The sequence below is a fragment of the Onychomys torridus genome, chromosome 18 (assembly GCF_903995425.1).
Source record: "Onychomys torridus chromosome 18, mOncTor1.1, whole genome shotgun sequence".
NCBI lineage: Eukaryota > Metazoa > Chordata > Mammalia > Rodentia > Cricetidae > Onychomys > Onychomys torridus.
Window position 1 is genome coordinate 60434334 of NC_050460.1, and position 25619 is coordinate 60459952.

The following is a 25619-nucleotide window of genomic DNA, read 5'->3' on the forward strand; positions in this document are numbered from 1 at the left end:
ACCAACATGGTGACTCACAGCTATCTATAACTCCAGTATCAGGGGATCTGACATTCTCTTCTGAGCACTGTACACCCATGGTGCACAGACATGCACACCTACAAAAGTGCCCATACACATTATATATATATATATATATATATATATATATATATATATATATATATATATATATATATATATATTTCTTTTTCTGAGATAGGGTTTCTCTGTATAGCCTTTGCTGTCCCAGAACTCGCTCTGTAGACCAAGCTGGCCTGGAACCCACAGAGATCACCTACCTCTGCCTCCTGAGTGCTGAGACTAAAATCGTGCACCACCACCACCACCAGGCAAAATAAATATTTTTTAAAAAGCAAAAAACAAAAACATTAAAGAATCGGGGCAAGGCAGCAAGCTTTTAATCTCAGCACTCGGGTGGCAAAGGCAGGGAGATCTGTGAGTTCGAAGCCAGCTGTTATTATTCTACATAGAGTTCCAAGACAGCCAGGGCTACCCAAAGAAACCCTGTCTCAAAAAACATAAACAAACAAAGCTGAGATCGTCTACTTAGCCACAGGAGTGAAACTCGTCAAAAATCAGCTTTTTAATGTGTTTGCTTTTTTTTTTTTCTTTTCACTCAGAAGGACTCTATGTAGCCCAGGTTGACCTTGAACTCAAACTCCAGATCCTCCTCCCTCTGACCCTATTCCAAATGCTGGGATTACAGGCGTACTCCACCATTTTAATCTCCTACGGACATATTGGGGCGCCCTTCACGTGGCACCATTGACCCGGGCCCCCACAGGCCGGTGGCTTGGGAAAGCTATGGGCACTTTCCACTCAGCCTGGCTGTGCCAGAGGGTGCAGACCTTTGGGTGCAGACTCGGGGCTTCGCCTGATGCCGGACGACAAACGTGAGTCAGACGGCAGAGCTTCCCAAACTTTCGAGCGCATCTCCCTGAATTCTCAAAGAACAGAAAGACTCGGGAGTGTGGAGGTGGGGCGTCCAGCCGTCCCCTTGTTGAGCTAGGGTGGGGGGGGAGGGAGGGAAAAGGGGTGTGGGGTGGGTGGGCAGCCGCTCTACGGCCCAGGATTGGTGGGTACCGGCCCTCCGCCCCCGTCGCCGGGCCAATCGCGTGCGCCTGCTGTGAGCCGCCAAGCCTGCTCAAGACCCGCCACCCGCCCAGTCCCCAACTGAGCCGTGGTCTAGTCTGTGCGCGCTCTCCAGCCCAACCTAGTCGGAGCTGCTTTCCCGCATCTGAGTTCAGGTAAGCTCTGGACTAGAGGAGTCCCGCGCCAGGGTTCAGTGCCCCGCGGACGCTCCTAACCTCTGCACCAGGACTTGGCATCAGCTGCACCTGGAAGCTCAGAGCAGTGCCAGCTTGCGAGCTGGGTACACCAGGACACCCCCCCCCCCGCTGGGGGGCTTTACGGCCCCCAGCCGCTCCGCTGAAGCCCCCTTCCCGCAAGCATCGACCTCCCCGCAGCCCTATGCTGAGCACCCACGTGGCCCTGGACCGGAGCCTCGGAGCCCGGAGCCAGATTCTAGGGTGACGCGCTGCTCCGGTACCGGCCAATTGATTTCCCGTTTTGGATGGAGACCGGTGTTTCGCAAATTGTTCTTTTGGGCCCTGGTACCGGGTGGGGTAAATATTGAAGTAGTGGCCCGTAGGGTGCAGGTTCTGTGCCTCCTGAGGAGCCTGGCGGGGGGCCGTCCGAGACCAGGAATGTGAAGTGGGGGAGCAGATCCGGCTGTGCAACTTGCTTCTTGCAGAGGGTTTCCCACGTCACTGCCATACACTGTCCCCAACCACCCGTTCGGAACATCTAGTGGCCAGACGGTATGTGCGTGTGGGAACTTGATGGCCCGCAGGATGCCCTGGGGATGTGCTCTCCAAGACGAGCTCTGGTTCGGGTCTCCCTTCCTGGTGACTTTCTTTCTCCGAAGATACCTTGAGGGAAGGCGCCGGGCGACCTGTGCCTGCTTGGCTTTTTGGAGAGTTCTGCAGCCCGGCAAGCAGGAGGGCGCTCTGGAGAGGGGTCTAGGGCTAAAGGAAAGAAGCACCTGCCTAGGCCACTACCTGGGTTCACGCCGGGAAACGTTGCTGTGCCCTCAGCGAAGCTCCCTGGAGGGCTGAGGTGGCCGCAGGTTTTGATTAGTTGCCCACCAAAGGCACTAGTGAGGTGCGACAGGGCCGGGTGGGGCTCCTGACTTCACCTGGGAGTGCTTGGCCCCGCCCCCTCGTTCTTTTCCTCCTTTACAGCCTGTCCAGTCCAGGTTAAGACTGAACTCCCCACAGGCATGGTTGCATCTGATTTAGAGTGTTAGACATCACCTATGTCTGCTGGAGTGGAATCTCTGGCTTTCTGTCCAGTCTTGGTGCCCACAACACACTTGTGGGTACCCATTATCAGCTTCTTTCTCCTGTGTTTTACAAAAGGAAGTTTATTCCCGCTCCCCCCACACCCTCTTTTGAGACAGAATTTCAAAGACCCTAGGCTGGCCTTGAACCTCTGCTCTCCTGCTTCCACCTCCTGTGGGGTGGGGGTGGGGTGGGGGGTGTCTGGCTTTGTTGTAAGGGGTGGGTTAAATTATATAACAGAACGGTGGTCTTTTCTCCAGGTCCATGGAGAGTAGTCCCATATGGCTGTCCTTCCATATTACCCTACACACCCTCTGAGGAACCTCAAGTCAGGTTTAGATTACTTAAAACACCAGGATGATGTCCACGTTAGGCAAACAGATGTTTGTAGAGGACCCTGGTGACTCACAATCATTTGTAACTCCAGTTCCAGGGGATCTCACTTGGGCTCTCTTCTGGCCTCCAAGAGCACCAGGCACACACATGGTGCACATACATACATTCAGGCAAAACATCCATACATATTAGTAAATCTAAAAAATTATTTGTGTTTGTTTTTTTTGTTGTTGTTGTTTTGAGTTGAAGTTTTTGTTTTTGTTTTTGAGACAGAGTCTCTACATAGATAGCCCTGGATGTTCTGGAACTTACTATGTAGTCCATATTGGCCTTGAACTCAGAGATCCACCTGCCTCTGCCTCTAGAGTGCTGGGATTAAAGGCGTGCACCATCATAACCAGCTTTAAAAACATTTTTTAAAGCAATTGTGATGCTGCATTCTTCATGGAATAATAATACGAAAATGTGTACATGTTAAGTACACACACTTTTTTTTTCTTTTTTCTTTTTGCTGTTTTGTTTCGTTTTTTAAAACAAGGGACTAAAACCCAGGACCTGGCACTTGCCAGCCACTTCATCCTCTCCCACCAAGCTGCACATCTGACCTCTGAATAATTTTTATCTGCAGTTTAGTCTGAGGTGCAGAAATGGTCGATATGGAGGCGGAGTCTTACCACTTTATCCACAGTATTGTGCAACTGCTGTCACCGTCTGTACAACGTTCTGGCTACTGTTAAATGTCACCTTGACACAGTTTACAGTCACCTGATAAGGGGTCTCAACAGAGGGACTGCCTAGAACAGTTTGGCTTGGGGGCATATCTGTAGGGAATTGTCTTGATTATTACCTGACATAGGAAGAGCCAGTCCAGTGGACTGCACTGTTCTCTAGGCAAGGAGTCCTGAACTGTGTAAGACCCGAGAAGGCTAGATGAGAGCAATCAACACGGTTGCATTTGTTTCTCCTGGCTCTTGACTGTGGATATAATGTGACCAGCTGCAGAAGTTCTGCCCTGACTGCCCTGAACTGATGGACTGTAATCTGGGAACTGGAACTGAAATAAACCCTTGCTCCCCTCGGTATGTTTTATCACAGTTACAGGATGAAAATAGGACCGATCTCATGTTTTTTCATCATCTCAAAAGCCGCCGTGCATTAAACAGTTACTATCTTTCCTCACACACCTGCCTTTTATGTCCTCTATGATAGGTTCCTATGGATTTGCCTGTTCTGGGTCCCTCACATATGTCAAATCATAGGACATTTGGTTGTTCTGAGCATTTCTAGAAATGAAGTTTTTTATGATTGGCTTCTTTCCTTTAACATTATGTCCTCAGATTTCATCCATTTCATCCATTCCTTCTTTTTTAAAAAACAGATGTACTTATTTGTGTCTCTGTCTGTGTGTGCATGGGACACCCTATGTGTGTGCTGAGATCTGAAGTCTTCTCCTCATGACCTCAAAGCAAGCACTTATAACTGCTGAACCATCTCTGCAGCCCCGTCTATTCCTTTTTGGGGGCTGAATGGTATCCCATTGCATGGATGGAACGCATTTTTGAGTATCTATTCATCCATGACCTTGGGTGATGATCACCTTTTGACTCTCAAGGCTACCATGAGAATGAGCACATTAAATATCTATTATCTATTTTCATCTTTTTTTTTTTTTTTTTTTTTTGGATCTCTGCCTCGGGGTCAGATTGCTGGGTCATATGGTAGTTTATGTTTAACTTTCTGGGCAGGAACCTAAATATTTTCCACAGCAGCTGGGGCCTGTGCCTTTTCTCCCATCCATGCATCACTCCCACAGGGGATGTGTGAGCCAACTTCTTAACCAACAGATCTCTGCTCCCACTACAGATCCCAGCATGCCTTCAGGGACATCCCAGTGTGAAGATGGTTCAGCCATGTGCCCCCAGCACCTGGACGTGCACGCAGGGAAAGGGCACCCAGAGAAGAGCCCTTCAGGGGACAGTGAGCGCCTATGGATCCGACCTGATACCCCAAGCAAATGTACCTGGCAGCTGGGCAGGCCCGTGACAGACTCGCCACATTACCACACAGCACTGTAAGTCTCTGCCTTTGATCTCAAGATGGTGGGCCTATTTCCTTGAGGGGTGGGGCAGGGGTGTGGGGCCATACAGCTACCAAGCTCAAAGTGGAATCTCCTGCTCTGTGATCCATGTGGGGGGCCAGGGGAGGGGAGATAGAAACAGCGTAGGCCAGGCTCAGAGTGGCCAAAGTTTCTTTGTGTACTGAATGTTTAGCTCTGGTGGGTTCCTTTTATGGAACTGTCAATGGCACTGAGAGCTATCTGCCATGACTTTATTTGAAATAACTCCAATAGAAACCATTCCATACACAGTCAATTGGTAGCCCACTTAGGAACATGCCCTGTGTCACGCCCTGTTCTAAGTGCCTAGGATGGAGCCATGTAGGCTCCTGCCCTGTTATAAAACCCTTAGGATCCATTCCCTTAGTCTAACGCCTTCAAGTGGGTGAAAGGATTTGTGTTTTAAATCTTAAAGAGTCCTGTTCCCTGTGTGTGGCCACCGACGTTTATGGTTATTGGTTCAAAAGTCTGAGCAAGCACTGGGCAGGTGTGGGAGGGCAGCATTTTCAAGGGGCCAAAGGGGGGGAAAATGCAAACTAGAAGCTGTGCCCGTGGAATGGGCTCCAGTGCTGGGAGCTCGGGAGACAAGTGGGAGCTGGTCAGATGAGTCCTTGCTAGGACAATACAGTAGGCTGTGGCTGCAGGAGAGCTGACTCCCCAGGGTTTCTGAGGGCCTGGGAACTGCTTGTTCAAAGACGTGTGTGGCACACATCAGCCCTAAGGGCAGGTTCGTCCTTTGCTGGCAGTCATTGGAGGACTAGGGAGGGGGTTCCCAAGGGAAGCCTCAGGCACTAGACTGAGCTCCCTACAGGGAGGCATTGACTCAGGGAGTCTGGTATGGCACCGTATATTGGCAGAGAGAGAGATGGGACATCCTGAATAGGGTGAGACTAGCCAGCCAGTACCAGAGGTTCCTGGTGTGGGGGCTTCAGAGTGAGGGACAGGGGGGCGGGCAGCCCTGATGGTGAATTGAGGTTTCTGAGGTCCTGTGGGGCTGCCCTCCTGTGCTGGCAAAGCACAGGCACTTGGGATGGGTGATAGATCTGAGCCATCACCTGTGCAAACATCGGTGTGAGCACACCTGAGTTCCCAGCCTGATGCTACCCCCTGCCTGGCCTCCCTGGGGCTGGCGGGGAGGAGCTCTTGGCCTTGTCCCAGCCTATCCCCACTTTTCTGAGCCCAACCAAAGACAACCTAAGAAGAGAGCATGTCCAGCTCTTCGGCAGAGTCTTTCTCTGTGGAAGACCTGGTTGGAGTCCAGCCTGTGGCTGCCTGTTGGCAACCAGGCAGCCTCTCCTCCCACCCTGGAACTCCAGATTCCTTACTCCACCCCTGACTAGAGGCCAAAGGTGTCTGAGGCTTCTATTTAGTCAGTTTGGCTCCAGTGTGAGCAGCCTGGGGCAGGGAGGCAGGAAGCCAGGGCCCAGCAGCCTGGCAGCCTTGAAGTCTGGGTGTGGGGCGCAGGGTAAATGAGTGTAAGTGGGTATAGGCAGGGAGTGTGTGGAGTTGCTGCCACCCCTGAGCCTGTAGATAGAGAGTCGAATAGGGACCTTTCTGGAAACTGCTTTGGTCACATTACACTGTCATTGAAATGCTGAAGAGCAGCCCTGCAGTCATGAGCTTGGACCTATCACTGGGAGCAATCATGAGCAGCCCTAGCCTGGAACTCACTCTGGAGACCAGGCTGGCCTCGAACTCAGAGATCCTAAAAGACAAGGGCCATCACCTACTGATTTCTGCCTTTTCTTTAACTGCTGTTTCTGGCTGTCTTTTCTGGCTTGAGTACAGGGATTTTAGCAACACACTACTATGTCCAGATTTTAGAGGGTTTCTAGGGGTCCAAGTCCAGGCTTGCACAGTAGACACTTCAACCACTAAACTGTCTCGTTGGCCCAGAGCTAGAATTTTTTTTTTTTTTTCTTTTCGAGACAGGGTTTCACTGTAGCTTTGGAGCATGTCCTCAACTAGCTCTGTAGACCAGGCTGGCCTCGAACTCACAGAGATCTGCCTGCCTCTGCCTCCTGAGTGCTGGGATTACAGGCGTGCACCGCCGCCACCACCTGGCCAGAGCTGGATTTTTATCTCCCCGGAGCTAGACAAGTTAAGTTTGACAGAATAGAACACATTGAAAGGTTTTTTTTTTTTTTTGTTTTGTTTTTTTTTTGTTTTTTTTTTTTTTTATGGCAGTCAAGGAAGGATTTGCCTAGCACAACACAGAAAGGATAAATGCCAGTACAGTCAGACACTTCCCATTTTTAAATTCCAAAGCCTAGAGCCCTGGATCGTGGGTCCACAGATAGATTTACCCAAAGTTATCATTTGAGACCCTTTTGAATAGAGAGCGTACGTCTCAGTTGGTTTTAATGCTCCTAAAGACTCTTTGCCTCTCCCTTTGAGAGCTTTCTGGAGAGCAGAGTATGTTGTCCTGGAGAGGTGAACTCACTCATTCTCTGGAGTTTGACATTGCAGGAATCATGTCCCTCTTACATGGGCTGAGAGCTGGTCACTAGTGACTGCCTTTCAAAGTCTTTAGGGTGCCAGATCTCCAAATGAACTGAGTTGGAGTGAGACTTCTATTCAGTGACTAGTAGACTTTTGTTTTGTAATCTTTTTTTGTAACATCTCTTCTTTTTTTTAATTTCTAAAAAAATTATTATATTTATTTTATTTATTATGTATACAGTGGTTTGTCTGCAAGTTTGCCTGCAAGCCAGAAGAGGGCACCAGATCTCATTACAGATGGTTGTGAGCCACCATGTGGTTGCTGGGAATTGAACTCAGGACCTCTGGAAGAGCAGCCAGTGCTCTTAACCTCTGAGCCATCTCTCCAGCCTTTATTTTATAGTCTTACTGATTTATTTTTGGTTTTATGTTCCTACTCACTCAGTAGGAGTATAAACTATGTAGAGGCTGGAGAGATGACTCAGTGGTTAAGAGCACCTCCTGCTCTTCCAAGGGACCCAGGTTCAATTCCCAACACCCACATGGCAGCTCACAATTGTCTGCAACTCCAAGATCTGACACCCTCACACAGACATACATGCAGGCAAAATACAAGTGCACAGAAAATAAAAATAAATAAATGTTTTAAAATATAAATAAAACCATGCGGGTAGCCAAAAAATCAACCTTTAAAAAAAATACTGTTAAGATCAGTTGAGGCCAGCTGGAGAGATGGCTCAAAGGTTAAGAACACTGGCTGTGGGTTGGGGATTTAGCTCAGTGGTAGAGCATTTGCCTAGCAAGCGCAAGGCCCTGGGTTCAGTCCTCACCTAAAAAAAAAAAACAAAACAAAAAACAAAAAAAAAAAAAACTGGCTGTTCTTCCAGAGGTCCTGAGTTTGATTCCCAGCAACCACATGGTGGCTCACAGCCATCTGTAATGAGATCTGGTGCCCTCTTCTGGCCTACAGGGATACATGCAGACAGAATACTGTATACATAATAAATAAATCATTAAAAAAAAAAAAAAAAAGATCAGTTGAGGCTCTTTAGGGGACATTCTCAGGGTCTTCAGAGGAGAGCTCTTACATGATTGTTCCTCAGTCAGTTGCATCGATCATGTGACCTTGGAGACAGAGGGGACCCCTCTAGTGACTCTCCTGTTTGTAGGATATTCACTGGCTGGAGACTGGCCTCTCTGATACGGTGGGCAGGGTCAGGAAGCAAAGCTGGGCTACACAGACTTCCAGATGAAGTTCTCCAAAAGAGAAACCTTAGCCAAAGGGTAGCCATTGGGTTTGGAGCCAACTGAATGCTCTGTGTAGAGCCAGGGGCTCAGGTGTGTGTGTGTGTGTGTGTGTGTGTGTGTGTGTGTGTGTGTGTGTGAGAGAGAGAGAGAGAGAGAGAGAGAGAATTGTGGGCTCTATTTCCAGAAAAGAGAGCCAGAAGCAGCAATTAAAGAAAAGCCAGAAACCAGTAGGTGGTGGCTCTTGCCTTTAATCTCACCGCTCGGGAGACAGAGGCAGGCAGATATCTGAGTTTGAGGCCAGCCTGGTCTACAGAGTGAGATCCAAGACAGCCATAGTTACACAGAGAAACTCTGTCTCACCAAAACAAAAAATTAAAGACAGAGTAAGGACAGAGTATGGTCATTTGTTTTGTCCCCTAGAAGAGTTTGGTAATTTTCTGTGTGCCAGCCACTAAAACACCACACATGCTGGTGCCGGGAAAGCTGGTAATGCCAATGGTAAAAGATTTTACCAGAAAGGCAAAGACAAATGAACAGAATTTATTGAGATACATAATATTGAGGCAGTGGGTATGCTCAGAGAGGGGACCTCAAATCTGAGAGGACATCTTTAGGGAATGTTACTTCATCTTAACTCATAGACCATGCCAACCACGTGGTGTCCATATGTGGGGGGAGAGGCAAGCTGTCACACCATCTATGGTGTAGTTACCAGGACTGGGTGTTAATGTATGACAATTATTTTTTGTGTGTGTGGAGCTGAGGATCAAACCCAGGGCCTTGCGCTTGCTAGGCAAGCACTCTACCACTGAGCTAAATCCCCAACCCCAACAATTTTGTTTTTACCTTTCTCTCTCTCAATATCTCTCTCTCTCTCTCTCTCTCTCTCTCTCTCTCTCTCTCTCTCTCTCTCTCTCTCTCTCTGGTCTGTGTATTCACTCTGTAGCCCAGGATGGCCTTGAACTCACTTTGTTGCTCAGGTAACCCTAGAACTCACAACCTCCTGCCTCAGCCTCTTGTGTACTGGGGTTACACACATGTGACCCCATGTTCAGGTATTTTAATTTTTTCATTGGGGATAAAAATGAACATTGCCAAAATGATAGAGACCATGCGTCCCTACTTATCTTCCCATCTGTAACCCATCTGTGAGACCCAAGGGCATGTTCAGACCTAGGGAAGGGAAGTTATGTGGCGATCCAGTCCCTCCAACTGGGCTTAAGGTGTACTGCACTTTGGTGTTCCAGGTGTGAGTGTGTGTGTGTGTGTGTGTGTGTGTGTGTGTGTGTGATCTATGCCACTGTGGCTCTGCTAGGCATTCCACCATCTAGGTCCTTCCCTGAGGCACTTCTTGGATTCTTCATTTCCTAAATGCCCATGATGCCCAGGTTCCAACTGCTATTTATTCTGTTTTGTTTCCTGAACGGCCTCCTCTCTCTGTTTTAGGACAGAATCTCCAAAAATTTTGCCAGATATTCTGTGGAAAATTGGGAACACCCCCATGGTCAGAATCAACAAGATCTCAAAGAATGCAGGACTCAAGTGTGAGCTGTGTGAGTGTGTGCCCTGCTGGGGCTGCCTCCATCCTGGACCAGGGCCTCGGGATGACCCGGAGCTGAGGCGCTGGGGGTGTCGGCACTGGGGTCTTCTGGGATGCAGGATGTGTGCCGGTGACTGAGATAACTTCTCTCTAACTGATGGCCAGTTAGCTTGGGGTGAAAGAGCCAGCCTGACCACTTGGGTAGAGGCACTGAGAGAGCATATCTTTTTTTTTTTTTTGACATTTATTTATTCATTATGTATACAGTGATCTGCCTGCATGTATGTCTGCAGGCCAGAAGAAGGCATCAGATCTCATTATAGATGTTGTGAGCCACCATGTGGTTGCTGGGAATTGAACTCAGGACCTCTGGAAGAGCAGCCAGTGCTCTTAACCACTGAACCATTTCTCCAGCCCCACTATATAGTTCTTGCTGGCCTGGAATTCACTATGTAGACCAGGCTGACCTTGAACTACAGAGACTGCCCAGTCTCTGCCTCCAGAGTACAAGGATTAAGGGTGTGAGCCACCATATTAGGTAGAGAGCATCAATGAGGAGATTGTGTGGGGTGGAGGGTCCTGTGTGGGGGCAGAGCTTATGCTGAGTGACAGCCATGACTAAGAGGAAGCCTTTGACTGTGTCTTCCCAGTTTCAAGGAGTCTGGCAGGTCACCCAACCCATTATGGGACAAAGAGTAGGAATTAGGTCCAAGGTAAATGAAGGTCATTGGTGAAGGGGTTGCTTACAGGGAGCTGTTCCCAAGCAGAGATGTGGGCAATCATAGCCCAGGCTGTTATCCGGAATAAGAGCTAAGTTGGCTTGGCCTGGGGAGCGGGGGTAGTGTTGCAGATCTGAGGCTGTTGTGGGGCCAGGTGAGCAGACATCAAACAAAGCCCCTCTGTGCCCACAGAATCTCCTCTAACTTTAGGGGGGCAGACTATTTGTGGTAGGTTTCAGAACCAAGAACCAGCCAAGAAGGTGGTTCTGGAATAGGGCATTTCTCTAGCCCTGGAACACCTATGAGGTGGGCGTGGGGGTAAGGCTAAGGAGCAAGGAAGGGTCCAGCATGGAAGGTGATGTCAGCGGGGGTGGGGCTGAGCATAAAGGCTGGACTCACTGACCAAGGATGATAGAGGCAGTCAAGAGTGGAGGAGTTAGGGGCAACTTTGGCAGGGCCATCAGGACTAAGGTGGTCTATCTGGGGCTGCTTGAACTGGCTACCTTGGTAGGGTTGTGTGGGCTCAGATCCAGCCACTCACTCCATGTACTGGTTCTGCTGGGACATGTTTTCTAACCTTCCGCCCACGAGCTCTTGACTACCTTTACCACTCACTCACTTAGTGGGTCTACAGGGCAGGTGGGAGACAGGCCAGCTCTGACCAGGGGTGTCCAGGTACAGAGGTGAGCAATGGGTATAGAGATACCCAGAACGGCAAACACCCAGGCCAGCACTCATCCTGGAGGTGTGTTGGGTCGTTGAGGTTGGCGGGAATCTGTGGGGGCCCAAGAATCCTCTCCCGCCTCTGATTCATGTTTGGCTTTCAGTGGCCAAGTGTGAGTTCTTCAATGCGGGTGGGAGCGTGAAGGACCGTATTAGCCTCCGGATGATTGAGGATGCTGAGCGAGCTGGGACCTTGAAGCCTGGGGACACAATCATTGAGCCGACTTCTGGGAACACAGGTGAGGGTGGGGCCAGTTGGTGCTGAGCAGAGGCTGAAAGCCCCTGGCCTGTGCAGACTTCCAGGGAGGGCAAGAGGGAAAGTTTGTCCAGCTTGATCTGTGAAGCCTCGCTCCCAGAAGCACATCTTCCCAGGTGGCTGCCAGAATAAATCTCCTAAGATCGCCACCAGAGTGCAGGGTTCCTCCCCAGAACAAAGGCCCTTTGTCCTTCCATGCTTCTGGGGCTTGTCCCAGGTGTCCCAGGCAGGGGCACAGACAGGAAGGCACAGGGCTTTGGGCACTGACCCCTCTCACCCTCTGCATGTGGCCCTCAGGGATCGGGCTGGCTCTGGCAGCTGCTGTGAGGGGCTATCGCTGCATTATCGTGATGCCAGAGAAGATGAGTATGGAGAAGGTACGCTCAGGGCAGCCTGGGGGTGGGGCTAGTGGAGGGCGTGGCCAGCGGGGGCGTGGCCAGCGGGAGGGTATGGCTTGATGGGCTTTTGCTGCATCAGCTTTGCCTTCCAGAGTGTTCTCCCTTCTAGGGACCAGCTCCAGTGATTAAGGCATGGTTTTCCCTGCACAGGTGGATGTGCTGCGGGCTCTAGGAGCCGAGATCGTGAGGACACCCACCAATGCCCGGTTCGATTCCCCCGAGTCTCACGTGGGAGTGGCGTGGCGACTGAAGAATGAAATCCCCAATTCTCACATTCTGGACCAGGTCAGATGTCATGTCTCCCCGCTACACACACCCCTGCTCCTCCAGGAGGCAAATTTGTGGTCAGGGATTTTTGTGGGGCCCTGTTGGGAGACTGGGAGATTGGTCTCCGCCCAGCATGAGCCGGGTGACAGTACTCCCTCTGGGGAGGTGCTCCAGGGCCCTGCTCAGTGGCAGAGCCTTGTTTTCTGCTATTCCCGTGCCAATATTGGAAGGCTATCCCACTGGACACAACCCAGCCGTGCTGTGAGATTGGGTTATCCCTTCCAGAGGACCCTCTCGGCTCTGAAGATGCAGAATGTCCAAGAGCCTGCATCCCAAAGCCTAGTCCCCCGTTCATTTCACTTCTGGGTTATTTCACACTGTGGTACTCCGTTTTCATATCTTGTATGGGAGCTTCCCGAGATGAGGTTCTCTAGGCCGCTGTAGGACCTGCTGGCCAGCACCTAGCTGACTGCCCAGTGTCCGTGCTTCGGCCAGCTCACGGCGCCTCTCTTCTTCCGCACAGTACCGCAATGCCAGCAACCCCTTGGCGCACTACGACGACACCGCCGAGGAGATCCTGCAGCAGTGTGACGGTGTGTGCTTTCCACCCCTCCACCCACCTTTCATTTCTTATTCTAGTTTCCTTTCTGTTCCTGTGATAAAACACGGGGACAAAAAGCCACTTAGGGGAGAAAGGTTTGTTTCAGCTCCCGGTTCCAGGTTCTGTTCTTACTGGGAAGTGAAGGAGGCGGGAACGTGAAGCAGCTGGTCACGTGACACCCACACTCCCGGGCCGACTGAAGAGCATGCATGTATGCCTAGTGCTCGGCTCGCTTCCCTTGCTCTTAGACAGTCCAGGGTTTCCTCCTGCACAAGAAACCTACACTGGCTGGGTCTTTGCACATGAGTTAAAATAATCAAGACAGTCCCTCAAGCCGGGTGATGGTAGCACAAGTCTTTAATTCCAGCACTCGGGAGGCAGAGCCAGGAGGATTTTTGAGAGTTTGAGGCCAGCCTGGTCTACAAAGCTAGTTCCAGGACAGGCTCCAAAGCTACACAGAGAAACCCTGTCTCCAAAAACCGGGGAGGGGGGGGGGCAGTCCCTCAAAGACACACCCATGGGCCAACTTGACCTAGACAGTCCCTCACTCAGATTCTCTTCCCTCAAGATTCTAGGTTGTGCTGAGTTGACAAAACTACATACTCAGCCAAATGTGGTTGCCTAGGAGTGTACAAGTCACTTACCCTCTCCATGGTAGTTTCTGGAGACATTATTCTTCCTCTGAGGCCTCTTGGCCTCTGCCTGTGCCTCTCCCTGTGTCCAGACATGTGGTTCAGACTGTGTTCACCCCCACGTCCTCCAGACTGTAGGGGCTGTTGAGTGCATGCTGGTACTGGCCTCACAGCTAGGGGTCAAGATCTAACTGGAGCGTTTTTCTTTCCCCCTCCTCCTCCTCCTCCTCCTCCTCCTCCTCCTCCCCCTCCTCCTCCCCTTCCTCCTCTTCCTCCTCCTCCTCCTCCTCCTCCTCTTCCTCCTCTTCCTCCTCCGCTTCTTCTTTTTGTTTTTGGAAACACTGAAGCCCTGGCTGTCCTGGAACTGGCTTTGTAGACCGGGCTGGCCTCGAACTCACAGAGATCCACCTGCCTTCCCTGAGTGCTGGGATTAAAGGTGTGAGCCACATGCCCATCTAGGGGCATTGAATTTGACATTCAGTCTTTCTCACCTCCGGAGCTATATGGTGATAGCTGTAGCTAGCTTATTCTAGTACAGCATGAGGCTCCTTGGAACCATGTATACACGCTGAGTATCTAGCTCCTGGGGCTGGTGGGACACCCCCTTAAGGGCCTCATGGGAGAAGGCGCTGGAAGGCCCCATCCTTGGCTTCCCTCTTAGAACCTGGTATTGGCATTGGCCTGGGTGCAGACTTGTTCGGTGCCCAGGAACTGGCCAATAAAAGCCCAGGTGTTTGCTAACCCAGTTTTATGAGTGAGAATTCTCATTTGGCAGAGTTGATGCACATTGCTTCATTCCTGAGTTTGCCCAGCTCAGACATGCCTGATGCTGAGCTGACCCTCAGTGGTATGAGAGAGCCTGGGCCAGTTCTCAGCCTTCAGGCATTTCCCCTGTATCCTAAAAACCCAGTTTGCTTATCTATAATCACATAAGAATCAGACAGCCTAGGAAGGTACACCATTGACAGCTTGCTTCTACCAGACTGTCAGCTGCCCAGCTGTGACCCATCCTTATAGATTCAGCTACATTGATGGTTTAAAGGCCAAAGTCACAGTACAGACAGCAGCCTCTGCCTTGGGCATGCTGTCCACAGATGGAGACAGTGACAGGCGATGTTTATCCCATGGACCTGGTTTGGCTTGAGTGTATTTCCACCAATGGTCATTCAGAGTGGAGGGCTGCCGGGCGTTGGTGGCGAATGCCTTTAATCCCAGCACTCGGGAGGCAGAGGCAGGCGGATCTTTGTGAGTTTGAGGCCAGCCTGGTCTCCAAAGTGAGTTCCAGGAAAGGTGCAAAGCTACACAGAGAAACCCTGTCTTGAAAAACCAAAAAAAAAAAAAAAAAAAGAGTGGAGGGCTGGCTGAGCCATGGCCTGAGGATGTCCTTCCTCCCCCAGGGAAGCTGGACATGCTGGTGGCTTCAGCAGGCACAGGTGGCACCATCACAGGCATTGCCAGGAAGCTGAAGGAGAAGTGCCCTGGGTGTAAAGTGAGTGTGGCCCCATGGGTGGGGCTGCTGCAGACTGGGTGGCTGAGAGGGTGGGCCTGGACTTGCTCTCTTGCCTGTGGCCTGAGCTGGGTTTAGAGGTTCAGTGCTGTTGACATCAGGCTGGGAGGCCCTTATGCCTCCCATATTCCTGTCTCATCTCACTGCTGTTTCCGAATAGTTGTATCAAATTGCCTAGGAGGAACTTGGGGAGCACAGGGTCCTGAGGGCTCCTATTCTGAGCGAGGTGAAGCCTTTTGGATTAGCCCAGAGGCCACCAGAGACAGTCTCAGATTGTCTTGAATTAGGGCAGTAGTTCTCAACCTGTAGGTTATGACCTCCCCGGTCTTGGGGGTTGCATATCATATGTCCTGCATATCTGATATTTACATTACGATTCATAACAGTAGCAAAATTACAGTTATGAAGTAGTAACAAAAATAATTTTATGGTTGGGGTCACCACAACATGAGGAACTGTAGTAAAGGGTTTCAGCATCTGGAAGGTTGAGAACCACTGAGTTAGGACCAGGCTTGATGAGGGGCACAAAGAAACAGGGGTATTTTCTCCCCACGAGACTGTCCATCCTCCAGAGACAGTCCAGGAAGATGTCAGTGTCCAGAGCTATCCTTTGTCCCCAAAGGGTTGCCAAACGTTCATGACTGGGACCCAGCCACACTGGAAGTATCTTTCTAAGTACCCTGTGCTGGATATTAGCCCCAGCCTGAGATTCTGGAGGATTTCCCTTCTTCTAATCTGGGACTAGCATATATGTAACATAGCCATATGTTAGCGGGAAATATCCTTTCTAACGGCGGCTGCCTAGGGATAGGTTGGATTTCTCCCTGACCTGGAGCCCTAAAGCCACCCACCCTGCAGATCATTGGTGTAGATCCTGAAGGGTCCATCCTTGCGGAACCTGAGGAGCTGAACCAGACGGAGCAAACAGCCTACGAGGTGGAAGGGATCGGCTATGACTTCATCCCAACAGTCCTGGACAGGGCGGTAGGTCGGGCCGAAGTGTTCCCCCAGGCAGAGCCACAGGCTGCTGCAGGATCCTTGACTTGCTTTTTGCATTCTGCCACTCTAGCTGACCCAAGTGTTGAGGGGACAGAATAGGGACTGCGGTTACAGGGGCTGAGACATGTTCAAATTCATGCCTGACGTTGCTGGACACGGGCTCTGAGATGCAAAAGGAAGGACAGACATGGATGGACAGGATGGACAAGGACGGCCACTGTTAGCAGAGGCCTCCAGACCCGTAAAGATGTGGGTTGTCTGAGTTACTCCTCAAAGCGTAAAGGAGCAGGGAAGGGTAAAGAAGTCAGTCTAGGTTTGCAGATCCAGGGGGATGAAGTCTTCTGTGAGGCTGCCCTGCCCCGCCCCCTCCAGGTCCCTCCACCTGAGCTGAGGCCCATGACGTGGTCTCACCACAGGTGGTGGATAAGTGGTTCAAAAGCAATGATGAGGAGTCCTTCGCCTTTGCCCGCATGCTCATCTCACAGGAAGGACTGCTGTGTGGTGAGTGGCTGGGCAAGCCCTCGGCAGGGCGGCAGGGTGGCAGGGTAGAGGGATAGCCCAGGATGTGTTACCTACTCCAAATGCATGAAAGTCATGGACATTCTGAGGCTGTGTGACTGCATTAACTTCCCGTCTTGTCCGTCTGTCCAGGCTCTTCCTTCCTTAGCTGTTTGCTTATCCTTTGCAGCCTCTTGGAGTCACCTGTGGCGATGAGAGCATGAGGCCCAGGGCCCAGGCTTCAGTCTGCCCTTCTAGTGTTTGAGGCAAGCTCTTGTGGTGTCACCCCCACCCCCCGTTTATTTTAAACAGCCCTGTCCCTGGAATGGGGGCTCAACTGCAGCAGCTCAAGGCTATGGCATGCTGGGTGCCAGTCCTCTGAAGGGGTTGGTGAGGGAGTCCAGAGGGAGCTGGGACAGTACTTCTTGGCCTCGTAGTTTTCTGTGCAGCCGAGGCACATTCAGAAGCAACCTCCACAGCCTTCCTCCCACCCTGGGCTCCTCAGTCATCCTGATCAGGGTGGACAGGGCACCATTGCCTGACCACAGGGCAGCAGAGGCCCCAATAGCTTGAGTTAGACCTGAGATTTGGAGAACACCAAGTGTACCCGAACTCACCCTATAAACATGGCCCCATCTGTTCTGAGTTTTGTTGGAATGGGGTAGGGGGAGGCAATCAGCTCCAGCATGGCCAGGTCCCCAACAGCCAAGCGCTATTAGGGGAGCAGGAACAAGCCATGTTGATTGAAAAGAACTTTCAGCACGGCCACTAGGAGGAGACTTGTGGCTTGGACTCTCTCACTCAGTGAGTTTACACCCCGCATTCAGTGTATGTGATATAAACGCGGGCATTGAGAGATGAGTGGCATGGCCATGGTCCTCTGTGAGAGGCACCAGGGTAACCTTTCTGACTGACCTGCACCTTCTTAGGCTAAGTCTGGAGGAGCCCAAACTGGAGAGGCAGCAACAGTGTCTTTGGCTCTCTCTGGAGGTCCCAGGGCCAGGGCCCTCTTTGGTCAGTGTCACAGTGAACCTGGGACTCTCATTATGTGAGACCTACTTGCTTTGCATGGTGGCTATGAGCAGTCAGTGAGACACATATTGTCCTCGGTTGGCTCTTGGTTTGGGGTCAGGCTTTAGCTTGGGGAACCATGACCCCTTCTTCTGGCTGAGCATGATTCACTTCATTTGTCCTAGGGTCTCCCCAATTCCTCAGTGATAATTTAATTATGAAATTCAAGCTCCATTGACTATGAGGAGGAAGATGATGCAGAGGAATAGAGTCCTTTATGACCTGTTCCCTGTCCAGAGATTCCAAAGATTCTTTCAGAGCATGGATGAACCCTTCCAGAGCCATGTGTGAGATGCACACCTGAATGGTTCCCTCGGGTCCTTCTAGAGTGCTGGCATACGTGTGTGGGTTATGCATGCATGCGTGTTTATGTATGGATGCACACACGCATGTGGGCGAGTCTAACGGTCCTCTTGGCAGGTGGAAGTTCAGGCAGTGCCATGGCTGTGGCCGTGAAGGCCGCGCAGGAGTTGCAGGAAGGACAGCGCTGTGTGGTTATCCTGCCTGACTCCGTGCGGAACTACATGTAAGACACACCCCTGGCCCCTGTCACCCTCCTGGCTGCTGTCACTTAGGCGCTGACCCTGGGATGCTGGGGAAGGGTAGCGGACAGCTGGGTCTTGTCAGCCTGCTAGCCCCAGGACCCCCCCCCCCCATGTCTTCAGAGCCAGTGTTCACTTTGTATGGCTCTATCCTGAGCCTGTGTGTGTGTGTGTGTGTGTGTGTGTGTGTGTGTGTGTGTGCGCGCGCGCGCGCGCGTGCGCGCGCGTGTGTCCATGGCGACAGCTCTGGTGGACATATATGTCTCTTATATATCCCTCTCTCCTGGTCTCTTGGGTTTGTCTTCATTATCCCACTGGGGCTCTGGGTGCCATGGGCCAAGCTATACTGGTGTTTTCATGGGGGGAATCCTAATTTGCTTCCTGCCCATCAGCTCTGCTGTTTCACCGGATGTCCTAAACTGGATTTGGGAGGGTGAGTATCCCCCCCGCTGGGTTCTTCTAGGACGTGTGGTTATGTGCTTGCTCAGTAGCCTCAGGACAGTCCCAGCTCTCTGCCTGGCCACCTGTGACCGGCAAGTTTAAAGTCCTGTCAACTGCCTGGGTTCCTGGCTAAATAGCAGGAGCTAGGAGCTACTCCGCCGCCAGCCTCATGGGTAACAAGAGTTGTTCCCCGGGATTGGGGATTTAGCTCAGTGGTAGAGCACTTGCCTAGCAAGCGCAAGGCCCTGGGTTCGGTCCTCAGCTCTGGCAAGAAAAAAGAAAAAAAAAGAGTGGTTCCCCATCTCTTGCCCTTCCTCCACAGCCTGTGTTGTTTGTGTTGAGCTTGGCAGCTTGGCATGGCCAGGCATGGTGCATGGGCATCCCACTGGCTTCCAGATAGGCTGACAAGCAATCCAGGAGGCCAGCCATCTCCCCAGCACATGGTTGGCCTGTTGTGTGTGTACATTTGTGTGTGTGCACGGTTCTGTTTTGTGTGAGTGCATGCGTGTGCTCAAGAGGCCAGGAGCATTTTATATGCAAGTACACGAGTATGTACTTGATATTGGCGCTGGAGTAGGGGCCACCTCTGTCCTGTTGCTGCTCTCGGCCTGCCTCCTTGGGACAGAGCCTAACAGCACTGCAGCCTGCTCAGTGCTTTGTTCAGAATGGGGAAGGCTCCCTCTGTTGAGGCAGACATGGGGGTCCAAGGAGGAAGATGCTCAGGAACCTGTCAGAGAGGTCATGATCACAGACACTTTCAGCCTAGATGCCCAGTAACCCTCAGTTCTCTGCTTCCCTGGAGCTCTGCCATTCTTTCATCATATGCTGAAACAGTAAGGCCCAAGGTAGTTGCAAGGCCCTCAGAAACTCAACCCTGACCATGTATGTGCCTCCCACTGGGTAGAGAGGCCTCAGTGACACCCTGACCCTGCAGGTCCAAGTTCCTGAGTGATAAGTGGATGGTGCAAAAGGGTTTCATGAAGGAGGAGCTCTCAGTGAAGAGGCCTTGGTAAGGATACCGCCTGGCTCTGTCATCCCTTGATGGGCGGGAAAGGTGGCCTTCCAGTTTCCCACCATGGGGGTTCTCTCACGGCCCTATCTCCTGCTTCATGCTGCCTTTTCTCGCCCTGTTCTGCCTCCTCCTTCAGGTGGTGGCATCTGCGTGTTCAAGAGCTGAGCCTGTCAGCACCACTGACTGTGTTACCCACAGTCACCTGTGAACACACCATCACCATCCTCCGGGAGAAAGGCTTCGACCAGGCACCCGTGGTCGACAAGTCAGGGTCAGTCTCTCCCTCACCCAAGTCCAGGGCTCTGACTTTAGACTGTGCCAGGATCCTAGATCCTGCTGCCCAGGCCTCTGTGTCCACATCACCAAAATGGGGTGGGCAGCAACAGGCTGAGTGTGGTCAGTTTGCATACAGTGTCTAGAGCTGCAGACAGCCTGCTGACTACCTTGTCCTTGAGCAGCTGAGGCTAGACCATACCAACTCTTGGAGTCTTAATGCTCTGTCCCCCCAGTTCATTGGTAGTATGCCGGCCCACCCTTGCCCTAGGGAGTAGGTGACAGACACCCTGGATGGTGGCACCCAGAGAACATGGTAGGGAGGTCCAGTTGACCAGCATCCTATGTCTAGCTTCAAAAGTCTGATGGCTGGTCACCATGGACCCCTGAGGGGACATAAACACCACAGGACTTGTAAGCTTACTTGTCGCTCTGTTATACCCGCTCCAACTCTATTTGCATGCCTACAACAGTTTTGATATATGTGCATTTGTGTGTGTGTGTGTGTGTGTGTGTGTGTGTGTGTGTGTGTGTGTGTACCACCTGTGTGCCTAGTGCTTACGGCAGTCAGAAGCTATCAGATCTGGAGTTACAGATGTTTGTGAGCGGCCGTGTGGGAGCTGGGAACCAAACCCAGGTCCTTCTGCAAGAGCAGCCAATGCTGTTGGTCACTGAGCAATTTCTCCAGCTCCTGGGTCAAGTTTGAAAGGACCTTGAAGTCAGCACAAGACACCCCAAGACCAAGTTCTCAGCACAAGGAGATTTATTTGCCCCAAAGGGACAGAGGGCAGGGATAAGGGACAGACAGGAGACAGAGGACGAGGGGGAAGGGGAGGGGAGGTGGGGAGAACAGGACCGAGGACTGCCTGTGGATAGAGAGGAGACACACGTGGCCCATAGGCCAATGGCAGTTTTTAAAGAGAAAGGGGAAAACCCTGAGTTAGAATGAGTTGGTTAATTTTGATTGGGCATGTTAATTAGGTGAGCCAAAAGGGGGCATTTGATTGCTGGGCTTCAATACTTTGATAGATGGACTGGTGGTTTGTCTTAGGAATGAGTCAGTGGCCAAATAAAGGGATGGGCCTTGGTGGCTAGCTTTAGGAATGTAATGAATTGTTTGGCAAGGCCTGCCAGAGCCGCGTTTGCCACACTCAGACCTGCTAGAGCCCTTAAGAGTTGGCCAGACCCTCTCTGACTCTTGCCTCCCTCCACACCCCAAATTCCATGCTCTTCCCAGGGCCATCCTGGGGATGGTGACTCTAGGGAACATGCTGTCATCCCTGCTTGCTGGGAAGGTTCAGCCATCAGATGAAGTCTGCAAAGTCCTCTACAAGCAGTTCAAACCGGTAGGCATGTTTTCCGGAGGGGAAGTGGGAATGTGAGCGGAAGCTGGGCCTTCAAGGCAGGGCCTAGTGTTTGCTGTGCCAGAAGTGGGTCCCCGACCCGTACCACCCCTTGGGAACTATACAGCTTGCTTAGGGGTTCGAGGTCACTTTGGTTGAAAGTCACCCCTGTCACATCAATCTTGTATGCATTCCAGTAAAAACTCTGTACTCTTGGTCCGTCTGTCCTTCACAGGTCCCACAACCTGTGGTCTATCCACTAGTTTGGCCTCTAAGCAGAGGCCGTGGGTTGGAATCAAATGGCAGGCCACTATTCAGGCAGGTTGCCACGACACAGAATCCTCTAAGGCCATGCCACACCTTTTTTCTACCTGAACCTCATCTGAGCAGCTATGGCGAATGTCGTGCCTCTTGCCCTCATCAAGTCTGGGGCGGGGGCCTGTCCTTGAGGGCCAGCATGGACACAGCTTCTCTTGCAGATCCACCTGACTGACACACTGGGCATGCTTTCCCACATCCTGGAGATGGACCACTTTGCCCTGGTGATCCATGAGCAGATCCAATGTGAGTAGGGTCCACTTGGTGCTGGGTTCTTGTTTGGGGGCAAGGGCGTTAAGCCCTGGACACTGGCCACGCCTGGCCCAGGCTCTCATGGTACACATTTCTGCTATGTACAGTAGACAGGCATGCTCCCTAGTGGGGGGTGGGGAGTCTGTGGTCCTCATCTTCTCACCAGAGCTTTTGACATCTTGAACCTCTCTCTAGGGGCCTGTCAATCCAGTCAGGTACCCAAGGGACACACAGGGCCAAATCATGTTCCAGTGAACCCTCATGTCGTTTGTTTAAATAGCACAGCATTGTCCTAGGCCCACAGGCTGAGACAATAGGCATTCTATAAGGATGCTGGGGATTGTCTCAGAGAAACCTGTGACAGCTGGAATTCTGGGCCCTTGACACACGACCTGGAGATACTGACTGGTTCCGATGGGCTCCAGGGGTACTCCGAAGGGAAGCTCTGGGTCTGTTAAAAGGATAGCTTGTGAACCACACTTGTCTCTGTGCATATCCAACAGTCTGTCCTTCCTGCTCCCTGAGAGTCATCCCAATGTCAACATCTGCGGGTGGGGATGACACTCTCACGTCCCAGTGGGGTGAGGGGTGCTGATTTTCATTCCTCAATCCATTAGAACTGGGAGGACCTGATATCTATCTGGTCCCAAGGCTGGCCTAAATGTGGGGGTGGCCCCATGTCTAATCCCTCTCCCGTCCTTGGCTCTACAGCACGAGACCAGGCCTGGTCAGGAGTGGTGGGGGGGCCCACAGGTATGTACGCCCCACCCATCCCGGCCCCTAGGAAGTGGCCTTCATGTTCAGAATCATACCCTTCCAAGGGTATCTAGGGACCTGGACCTCTGAGGTTGGGTTGGGCGGAGGGGACTCCCAATCTTTGAACATCTCAGACACAAAACAAGAAAACATGAATTCCCACTACAGGGACAGCTGGAGTGACAGGACAGAGTGCTGTCACAAACATAAAACATTCCCTACCAAACCCTGCATGGGAATCAGCCAGCCTAACTGGAGCCTGCTGTCACTTGCTCCATGGGTGTCCCACAGCCAATCAAGTGGTCCCTTAGCTTCAGTGGTTTCAAAATGCAGCAACAGAATTCTTTCGAGTTTCCCTGTCCTTTTCTGGGGTTCTAGATAGGCCAGTGAGACGCCTGTCCCTGATGGGTCTCTCCCAAGGGGCCTCTGTCTTCAGACACTGGGTAGCCTTCTGAGCCTCCCAAGGACTGTGCCAGTGGTGGTGGCTGTCCTGAGAACCGACCTGATAGTACATGTATCTGCGGGGGAGGGAGGGAGGGTCTGGCATGAAGGCCCAGCCCACCACTGTGGAGGTGTGTATGTGCCAAGGGCTGCAGGCCAAGTCATCAGCCTAGAGACCCTAAAACCGGTGAACCAGGGAAAGTCCTGGGCCAGGACACCCCAACTTGTGCGAAGTCCCCCAAGCCCTTGCATGTGTGGGCAAGCTCCACCTACACCTAGATCACTCTTTCAAACGGATAGAAAACTGTTGCCATGGCCCTCTCTGCCTGTAGGCCATGTGGTGCAGGGCCAGGCCCAAACTGACAGGAAGCTCCAGTCTGAGAAACCTGTCTACAGACAGACTCAGGTGGGCTGAGCTGCATAGGCCCTGGGTGCCAGGCAGGACTCTGGACAGAAAGAGGGCCTGAGGCTTGCCCAGGCACTGACACTGCACATGGCCTGTGGCCATGGGCTGAGTGGAGGCACCTGCCAGCTCGGCCATTCTGGGGAGCCTGGGCTGGTCTCTGGCTTTGTTCCAGACAGCACCCAGCATCCTTCCTACCTTAGGGCTGGCGAGAGAAACCGCTCTCTGGTCCCGCCCATGTGGCTCAGCTGGAACAACAGTGGAAGTGGGGGTGGGGGGTGGGGGGGAGGGGGAGGTGTCTCTTGCTTCCAACAGGCCCTGGCCTCAGATCAGCTCTGTATCCCTTCACCTTTAATCCAGCAGCTGTTTCCTTTCCTTAGACCACAGCAGTGGCATGTCCAGCGAGCGGCAGATGGTGTTTGGGGTTGTCACTGCCATTGACCTGCTAAACTTCGTGGCAGCCCGTGAGCAGAACCGGAAATAGAGCCGGGAAGTCAGGACTGGCTTCCACCCTCCCTGCTGGGGCTTTCAGAGACACCTACCAGTTTCCATGCCCAAGTCCAGCAGGTGGCACCAACAGGTGGCTATTTAGACCAGCCGCAGAGGCCCAGCCTTCTTCCTAACACTCAGCTTCCTAAATGACTCCTGAGCCTGAGTAGCTTACATGGGTGTCCTCTGGTGTCACAGGAGAATTGAGGGGTGTCAGCCAGGGAAGATGGACACAGAGTACAATTGCAACAAGACTGAGGATCCCAGAAAGTGTCCTCCCTAGAGAAGACTCCAGCATGGGGACAGGCAAACCCTGGACCCACTTTGTGCTCATCATCAGGCACAGTGCTGTCCCCAGCATGGGAGCATGTGGGCTTTAATGAAGGCGCAGTTACTGTGACCTGAGACCCATGGCTGTGAATTGAGTGCCTGCTCAGTGGCACCACTTGCGTCATTTATGTCCCACGCCACCCCCAACGACCCCCATCAAGCAGCTCTTCCTCACCTTCCCTTGCTTCCCTGATAAGCACTTACCCACTTTCTGTCTCAATGGGTTTCCCTGCTCTGGACACTTCATATTAAATGGAATCACACACATACACCTATGGCCCTGTGTCTACCTTATTTCCTTTGGCATGACCATCTCATGGTTTCATGTTTCAGCCTGTCAGAGATTTGTTCCTTTTCAGGCATGTGGATGGTCCTGGTTTTGTTCCGTTCGACCATGCACAAGGGTGTGTATTGTTTTCCACCTCTTGGCTGTTGTGAAATTCTGTGCGCATGTCTGCTTGAAACCACCCCCCACCCCACCCTACCCCGGGATAGATCCCAGATTGGGCTCACTGCAATCCTGTGTTCATTTGCTGCAGTGGGCTGCACTATTTCACATCCTCGCCTGTGTGTTCCCGAGCACCTTTCTCAGCATCCTCCCCAACCTTGGGTACCTTTTACTCTTTGTGATTTACATTTGCTGCCCAGCAACTACAGACATCCCATGCGCTCCACCCGAGTTTCACGTAGTTTTGCTTCTGTGTTTCTCCTCTTCTGGGGTCCTCTCCCTCGCCACATGTAAGGCATGGAAACCCATCTTGGCTTCTAGGAGTTGTGCTCACTGCTGCATTTTTTTTTTGTTCATCTATTTATTGTACATCCCAGCCACAGCCCCCCATCTTCCCCTCCCAGTCCCTCTCTCCCCCGCCCTTTCTCCTTCTCCCCTCCCCTCCCTCTCCATCCAGGAAAGGGCAGGTCTCCTATGAGTATCATAAAACATGGCATGTCCAGTTCCAGTAAGACTAAGCACCTCCCCATGTATTAAGGCTGGGCAAGGTGACCCAATATAAGGAGTGTGGTCCCAAAAGCCAATAAAAGAGTCAGAGACAACCAGCCCCTGTTCCTCTATTAGGAGTCCCCTAAGAGGACCAAGCTACACAACTGTGACATCCATGCAGAGGGCAGTCTCGTGCAGGCTCCCTGGTTGTTGGTTCAGTCTCTGTGAGCCCTACAGGGGCAACTGCTATGGCGGCGGTGAGGTGGGGGCAGTAGAAGGATGGGGGGAGATATTCCAGGGTCAGGGTGCAAGGGAACCTCCCAGGTCTGTGGGGAGGACCCCAGGTTAGACTCCTAGCAATAGTGGATAAGTAAAGTAGCCTGA

The 25619-nt window shown here is 51.9% G+C and overlaps 1 protein-coding gene across 3 annotated transcripts; it reads left to right on the forward strand.

The window, feature by feature from the left end:
• Positions 1–1159: 1159 nt before the first annotated feature.
• Positions 1160–24569, forward strand: Cbs (cystathionine beta-synthase). Of its 3 annotated transcripts, none has more exons than XM_036168255.1 (17): positions 1160–1250; positions 4545–4752; positions 9934–10040; positions 11574–11708; positions 12023–12102; positions 12274–12408; positions 12914–12983; positions 15021–15112; positions 15989–16114; positions 16546–16630; positions 18119–18224; positions 19616–19690; positions 19830–19964; positions 21204–21312; positions 21789–21873; positions 22591–22632; positions 23860–24569. In XM_036168255.1, exons 2-17 carry the CDS (start codon positions 4553–4555, stop codon positions 23961–23963), a joined length of 1686 nt encoding a protein of 561 aa, XP_036024148.1. In that variant the 5' UTR covers positions 1160–1250; positions 4545–4552; the 3' UTR covers positions 23964–24569. The 3 variants fall into 3 exon arrangements, with proteins under 3 accessions (XP_036024148.1, XP_036024150.1, XP_036024151.1); XM_036168257.1 differs by having other exon boundaries at positions 9934–10031; XM_036168258.1 differs by lacking the exon at positions 22591–22632.
• The last annotated feature ends 1050 nt before the right edge of the window (positions 24570–25619 follow it).